This window comes from Carlito syrichta, unplaced genomic scaffold (genome assembly GCF_000164805.1).
Source record: "Carlito syrichta isolate Samal-C Ts95f unplaced genomic scaffold, Tarsius_syrichta-2.0.1 Scaffold288079, whole genome shotgun sequence".
In the NCBI taxonomy this organism is placed as follows: domain Eukaryota; kingdom Metazoa; phylum Chordata; class Mammalia; order Primates; family Tarsiidae; genus Carlito; species Carlito syrichta.
This window is the reverse complement of record NW_007232175.1, coordinates 430,027-438,000: the sequence shown is the minus strand read 5'-3', so window position 1 is coordinate 438,000 and position 7,974 is coordinate 430,027. Positions and strand designations below refer to the sequence as shown.

The window sequence follows — 7,974 nt, the reverse complement described above, 5'->3', positions numbered from 1 at the left end:
GTTGATAATTGCATCTGACTGGAGTAGGTGGTATCTCAGTGTGGTTTTGATTTGCATCTCCCTGTTGATTAGTGAGGTTGAGCATTTCTTCATGTGTTTGTTGGCTGCTCTGATGTCTTTTTTTGTGAAGTGCCTGTTCATATCTTTTCCCCATTTTATAATGGGGTTGTTTGGTTTTTTATTTTCAGCAATGTTTGAGTTCCTTGTAGATCCAGGATGTTAAGCCTTTGTCAGACCTGGAGTTGGCAAAGACTTTTTGCCCGTCTGTAGGCTGTCTCCCTGCTCTCTTGATGGTTTCTTTGGCTTTGCAGAAGCTTGTCAGTTTAATAAGGTCCCACTTGTCTATCTTCTCTCTTATGACCTGTGGGTTTCGGGTTTTGTTCAGGAATTGGATGCCAGTTCCAATTTCCATGAGGGTATTTCCTTCCTTTTCTAAGGTTCTTATGGTTTGAGGTTTTACATTTAGGTCTCTGATCCATTTGGAGTTAATCTTTGTGCATGGGGATAGATAGGGGTCCTGTTTCAATCTTCTGCACGTGGTCAGCCAGTTTTCCCAGCACCATTTACTGAATAGGTTCTCCTCTCCCCAGTGGTAGGTGGTGGGGGCTTTGTCAAAGATGAGTTGGTTGAGAAATTGAGGTTTTGCTTCTGGAATCTCAATTCTATTCCATTGATCTATATGCCTGTTCCTGTACCAGCACCAAGCTGTTTTGATGATTGTAGCTTTATAGTAAAGTTTGAAGTCTGGTAATGTGATACCACCTGCTTTGTTTTTTTTTTTTGCTGAGGATTGTTCTGGCTATTCTTGGATGTTTGTGTTTCCATATGAATTCCTGTGTTGTTTTTTCTAGGTCTGAGAAGAATGTTGCTGGTAATTTGATGGGTATTGCATTGAATTTGTAGATTGCCTTAGGTAAGATGGACATCTTCACAATGTTGATTCTTCCAATCCATGAGCATGGGATATTTTTCCACTTGTCTGTGTCATCTTTGATTTCTTTGAGCAGTGTTTTGTAATTTTCATTGTAAAGGTCTTTCACATCTCTGGTTAGGAAGATGCCAAGGTATTTCATTTTTTTTGTGGCTATTGTGAATGGAATTGTTTTTTTAATTTGGGTTTCTGTTTGTTTATTATTGGTGTAGAGAAATGCGATTGTCTTTTGTACATTTATTTTGTATTCTGAGCCTTTGCCAAAGGCCTTTATCAATGTAAGGAAGTTTTTGACAGATTCTCTTGGGTTTTCAAGGTACACAATCATATCATCTGCAAAGGGAGATAACTTGACTTCCTCTTTTCCTATTTGGATACCCCTGATTGTCTCCTCTTCTCTGATTACTTAGCCAGGACTTCCAATACTATGTTGAACAGGAGGGGTGAGAGTGGGCATCCTTGTCTTGTTCCAGTTTTCAGGGGAAATGGTTCCAATTTTTGTCCATTTAGGAGTATGCTGGCTGTGGGTTTCTCATAGATGGCTTTTACTGTTTTGAGGTATGTTCCCCATATGACTAGATGTTCAAGGGTTTTTATCAAGAAGGGGTGCTGGATTTTATCAAAAGCTTTTTCTGCATCTAATGATATGATCATGTGGTTTTTGTTTTGACATCTGTTGATGAATTTAATACATTTATGGTTTTACGAATGTTGAACCAGTCTTGCATCCCAGGAATGAAGCCTACTTGGTCATGATGGATGATTTTTGAGATGTATTGTTGAATCCGGTTTGCTAGGATCTTGTTGAGAATTTTAGCATCTATGTACATCAAAGATATTGGCCTATAGTTCTCTTTCTTTGTTGGATCTTTACCTGGCTTGGGTATCAATGTGATGTTGGCTTCGTAAAATGATTTGAGGAGAGTTCCATCTTTTTCAATCGCCTGGAATACCTTCAGTAGGAATACATTTGTTTTAAGCCACTAAGTTTGTGATTCCTTGTTACAGCAGCCACAGGAGATAGATACTGTGTCCATAGTTGACCAACTCATCATGAGCTGAAAACACAGAAGAGAAAGGATTGGTCAATACCAAGTCAGTAAACCTTCACACACCAGACTGTGACCTTCAGACATTAGAAGGCGAAGTTGCCAGATCAGGTGAGGCTATCCATGCAGCTCAGGTTTGAAGTGTGCATTGGACACAGGAAATGAATTCCTACAGCCTAGTCCTTGCTAGAAAGATTTCTAAAATCAGTTTTCAATATTTCTCTTTTTTCCCCTCCAAATTTTCTCTACTTTTTTTTAACAGCTGGAAGGAACACATTTATGAGTGGTTAGAGAAATGTCCTGGAGTCATGGGTCTGCATGGGATCTGAGAAGTCATATCATTTCTTTGTCATTTTGGGTCAAGTCACTAGCTGGGTTCCTCGTTCTACCACCTATGACCTGGCTCTCTGTTCTTTCTTTCTTTCTTTCTTTCTTTCTTTCTTTCTTTCCTTCTTTCTTGTTCAGTCTTTCATATGATTTTATTTTCTTCCTTCAACTACAATGATATCCAAATTTTGTCTTAACTGGTGGTTCTGTTAACACAGGCTTATCCATCCCTCTTACAGGCAAGGCAAATAAATGTTGCTTCTTGAAATGGTCCCACCATGAAAGTCTGATCATCCAACCCAAGTCACCCTCTTGTCTAGCTTTATCTTCACTATATTGTGCAGCCACTTCATTGACTCTCATTCCAGACTTTAACTTTTCCATGGCTTCCATGATTTTGCTGAGTTTTTCGCAAAGAATGTGTCTGACCTTTACTGCATTGCCACCACGTTTGGGACCCTGAGGCTTCTTGTCAGTGCCATCACTCTCTTTCCCCCCCTTTTCTAGAGCCACTTTTTCCTTTGGGTGGCATCTTCAAAACTCTCAACTGCCAGCTCTCTGTTCTTTCATTCATTCAACAAATCTTTTTCATGTTTTCATTTTTCTCATTAGTTGATGGTGCCTCATTGGCACCCATTTTTCTTTCTCATTCCATTTGTTCAGAAAGCTTCTGGTCATTCTCCCTGGAAAGGTCTCCTTAGGTCATTTTCCTTCTGCTGCCCACCTCTCATGTAATATCCAATTCAGTTCCTTGTCCTGTCCCCAGGATTTGATCCAAGCTAGTATGAATCCATCTGTTTCACCCTTCAGTAGAAATAGAGCTCACTCATGCACACAGTAGGTCCCCATAAACAATCTGTTGAATAAAAGACCATGTTTCCAGATGTTCCAGCTACATATAGTACCACTCTGTTTTACTTTGATTTTATCCTATGGGAAAATGTTTGAAAATTTACAAATAAATGTCCTCTATTTCTATTATTTAAAACAGCATTCTCTTGTAACTTAGAGCCGGGGTCCCCAACTCTTGGACCATGGACCAATATTGCTCTGTGGTCTGTTAGGAATAGGTCCCACAGCAAGAGGTGAGTGAGAGAGCAAAGCTTCATCAGTGTTTATAGTTGCTCCTCATCACATTACTACCTGAGCTCTGCCTCCTGTCAGATCAATGGCAGCATTAGAGTCTCATAGACACACAAACCCTATTGTGAACTGCACATGTGAGGGTTCTAGGTTGTGCACTCCTCATGAGAATCAAACGCCTGGTGATTTGAGGTGGAGCTGAGGCAGTGAAAGCTAGTGCTGGGGTGTGGCTGCAAATACAGATTAACATTAGCAGTGAGGTTTGACTGCACAGAGACCACATAAATCCATTGCTTGCAGATTCCTATCAAAAGCCTGTCTGTGAGTGGCAAGAGAGTTGATGTGCTTCAATTGTACAGTTGCATCTGGTGGCAGACTTTAAGTCAGAATCTGACACTTATTTTAGTCTGCATGTGGTCCTCCCATTATTTTATTTACCATTTCCATCTGCACCTCTTTCCTGCACTGTGCACTGTTCTCAGTCACAGTTTTGGTAAGCCCACAAGCTAACCCTAGCCAAAATGAGTAAAAAATAAATGTTGCTGGAGAGCTTTCTGGGAAAGGGAGAAACACCCAATAATGAGACAGCAGAAGACCAAGAATGCCAACAAAAAGAAAACTGCATTTAAAAGAAAATACCAGCCGGACTCAGTGACTCAGCCTGTAATCCCAGCACTTTGGGAGGCGGAGACGAGTGAACTGCCTGGGTTCACGGGTTCGAGACCAGCCCAGGCAACTTAGTGAGATCTCATCTCTACAATAAAATAAAAAATAGCTGGGTATGGTAGTACACATCTGTAGCTCTGGTTACTTGGAAGGCTGAGGTGGAAGGATCGCTGGAGCCCAGCAGATTGATGCGGGGTGGCCGTGAACATGTGTGCCACTGCACTCCAGCCCGGGCGAAGGAGTGAGACTCCAACTGAAAAAAAAAAAAGGAAAAGAAAATAACAAGAATTACGGGTTCACTGCAACAGGTGATTCACGTTCTCCAAGCTTGTGATGACCGGCTATCCAACAGAAGCCATGAAACCTTCAAACTGCTTCACCACATGGAGACCAAGCACCCTGCATTAAAAGACAAACCTTTGAGTTTTTCAAAATAAGAAAAACGAACACAAAGAACAGAAGCAATGATTGGAGGCCATCACTTCATCAAATGTGTCTATACTGAGAGCATCATTCTTGGTGACAAACCACATTGCTAAACCTAAGAAACCCTTTACTATTGGTGAAGAGGTGATCCTGCCTGCTGCCAAAGACATTTGCCCTGAACTTTTAGGAGAGGCTGCAGTTCAAAAGGTGGCACTATGACACCATATGGCTAGCACTGTAACTAGAGAATTGATGAAATAGCAGAGGATATTGAGGTCCAACTGTTAGAGAGGATTAATGAGTCACCATGGTATGCAATCCATGATGAGTCTACTGGTGTTGACAACAAGGCAACAATGCTCGTTTTTGTGCGATACATTTTTTAGGAGGATGTGCATGAGGCTATGTTATATGCACTTTTGTTGCCAACCAATACCACAGCTGTAGAACTATTTAAGTCTTTGAATGATTACATAACAGGGAAACTGAATTGGTCATTTTGTGTCAGGATATGCACAGAGGGAGTGGCTGCCATGACTGGATGACTTTCTGGTTTCACTGCTCAGGTTAAAGAGGTCGCTTCTGAATGTGAGTCTATGCACTATGTTATCCATAGAGAAATACTGGCTAGCTGAAAAATGTCACTTGAACTTAACATTTTACAGGATGTGATTAAAATTATCAACCACATTAAAGTGTGTGTCCTTGACTCACATCTGTTTGCGCAAATCTGTGAGGAGATAGACACAGGACACACACATCTTCTCTAATATACAGAGGTGAGATGGCTTTCTAAAGGTAGATCACTGGCCAGAGTTTCTGAGTTATGTGAGAACTGCTCCAGAGATTTCTTTTAGAAAAACAATCACTACTGGCAGCATGTTTCAGTGACACAGAATGGGTTGCAAAACTTGCTTACTTGTGTGACATGTTTAACCTGCTCAATCGACTCAATCTGTCACTTTAGGAGAGAACGACAACTGTGTTCAAGTCAGCAGATGAAGTGGCTACATTCAAAGCCAAACTGGAATCATGGGAGTGTTGAGTGAACATTGGGACTTTTGACGTTTCATACATTAGCAGAGATTTTGAAAGAGACTGAGCCAGGGCCTTCTTCCTCCCAGCTGGTGCATGATGACCTATCTCAGCTTTCAAAAGAGTTTGAGCATTATTTCCCAACCACAAAAGACCCCTGAACTGGGAAGAAATGAATCTGCAACCCTTTTGTGAATAAGCCAGGTGAATCACCTTTGTCTTTGCTAGAAAAGGATCAACTGCTTGAGATTGCAAATGACAGTGGTCTTAAAAGTACATTTGAGACAACTTCAAATCTCCATACAGTCTGTATTAAAGTCAAGGTGGAATATCCTGATATTGCCACAAAAGCACTAAAAAGTCTGCTTCCACTTCTAATATTCTATCTTTGTGAAGCTGGGTTTTCTGCAATGACAACAACCAAAATGAGATTATGGAGTAGACTGGACATAAGCAATACACTTGAGTGTCACTGTCTCCCATAACCCCCAGATGGGACTGTCCAGTTAAAGAAAACAAGCCCAGGGTGACCACTGATTCTGCATTATGGTGAGATGTATAATTATTTCATTATGTATTATAATGCAATAATAATAGAAATAAAGTGTACAGTAAGTGGGATACACTTGAATCATCCCGAAACCATGCTCTACCCTGCCCCCCCACCAAGTCCGTGGAAAAATTGTCATCCATGAAATCGGTCACCGATGCCAAAGGTTGGGGACTGCTGACTTAGAGAGTGCATTTTCATCCTAGATGGCATGCTTCTGTTTGATTTGTTATAGAGTTCTGTGTGTGTGTTTACATTTGTTTGTGCGCGCATGCTCACATGTGTGTATTTGCATGCAAAATCTCTTTGGTAACAAAAATTTTATTTTCCCTTCTCCCATAACTGAAAGCCCACTGAGTGAATTTAATCTAAATTACCTGTCTTGATCCAAATAAATAAATAAAATGTCAACAGGATAATTGGTGGCCTAAAATGTTATTCCTTATTTTTAAAAAACGTAAAAAGCCAAGTGAAATTGAGTTTGCTGCTGGAACCACGGCTCTGACTCTTGGCAACACCCTAAAATAACGCGTTCCATCTCGTTTCTGGAGTCCAAACCCAGAGGTAGCGAGGACTCGCTTCTGTACTGATGAAAGGTTTTTGTTTCTGGCAGAGCTCACTGTAAAGAGGCCCACAGCTGCAGAACAAGAGGTGGTGTGGAATTTATTTTATTATTATTATTATTATTTTTAATATACATAATTTTATTACAAAATTTTTTAAAAAGCAAACTGCAACATCCTAAAAAACCCCAAATTTACTATTGATACTAATTCCTACAAGTTTGCTGTGCTACCGTACACAAGTCAAGAAATTAAAGAAACCATTAAATATTTAGGAACATTCAACATCAGAAGCTTTAAAGTATAACTGTATGCAGTAGCCCCTCAAAAACTGCAACCTGTATTTTTTAAAGTATTTCCTCTACAAAGACTCTTATCAGCTATACAAAAATCTGTACAGTTTTTATACCGAAGTTAATATTGAGCTGCACTTGAATTCACATTCTTAGCAAAACAATTGCCTGAGCACACACGCATACTCCACACACATCATTAAAGGAGAGGCATTTATTCTTCATCTTCGTCCTCTTCCTCCTCATCTTCAACCTCTTCCTCCTCCTCATCTTCTGGTTCGCTCTTCTTCTTTGAGCCTGTAGGCCTGCCCGGGCCCTTCTTTCCTGCCTCGCTTTTGCCCCCGGCACGGCAGGCAGCAATATCCTTCTCGTACTTCTCCTTGAGCTTGGCGGCCTTCTGCTCGCAGGGCTGCTTGTCCTTGGCCGACTGCTCGGACCGCATCTCGCCCAGCTTCTTGGCGGTGTCCCCGATGGACAGGCCCGGGTGCTCGCTCTTGATCTGCGGGCGATGCTCCGAGCAAAACAGGAAGAAGGCGGACGGCGGCCGCTTGGGCGCGTTGGGGTCCTTCTTCTTCCCCTTCTTGTCGCCCTTGGGGGGGACGTAGTTCTTCATCTCCCGGTGGTCGCGAGCCTTGTCACTCTTGGCCGTGTCTTCGAACTTGGACTTTTCCTTGGCGGACATGGTCTTCCACCTCTCCGAGCACTTCTTGGACAACTTGGCGAAGTTGACCGACGAGTCCGGGTGCTTCTTCTTGTGCTCCTCCTGGCAGGTCTGCACGGAGAAGTCGTATGACGACATCTTGTCCCCCGGTTTGTTGGGGTCTCCCTTGCCCATGGCGGCGTCCACCTGGTGCGAGCTGCTCCTCAGAGTCGCGCGGCTGGGGGCGGCGGAGAGGCTGCCTCCGCAGGGCTCCGGCAGGAACTGGTTTTTCCGGTGTGGAATTCACAAAGCTCAGAGGGGCCAACTCTATCCACTTGTGGTGATTAATATCTCCTTCCTCTGACTTGAATGCCAGCCTTCAATTAGAAACAGAAACAGAACTTTTTTTTT

At 42.2% G+C, this 7,974-nt stretch overlaps 1 protein-coding gene across 1 annotated transcript; it reads right to left on the bottom strand.

The window, feature by feature from the left end:
• Window positions 1-7,137: 7,137 nt before the first annotated feature.
• LOC103255384 (high mobility group protein B2) lies at window positions 7,138-7,758 on the bottom strand. The gene has a single exon (XM_008053338.1). The coding sequence runs from the start codon at window positions 7,756-7,758 to the stop codon at window positions 7,138-7,140; it is 621 nt and encodes a 206-aa protein (XP_008051529.1).
• Window positions 7,759-7,974: the final 216 nt, after the last annotated feature.

Coding starts and splice junctions, on each gene's coding strand:
- LOC103255384 (XM_008053338.1), bottom strand. CDS start 7,758: ATGGGCAAGGGAGACCCCAACAAACCGGGGGACAAGATGTCGTCATAC.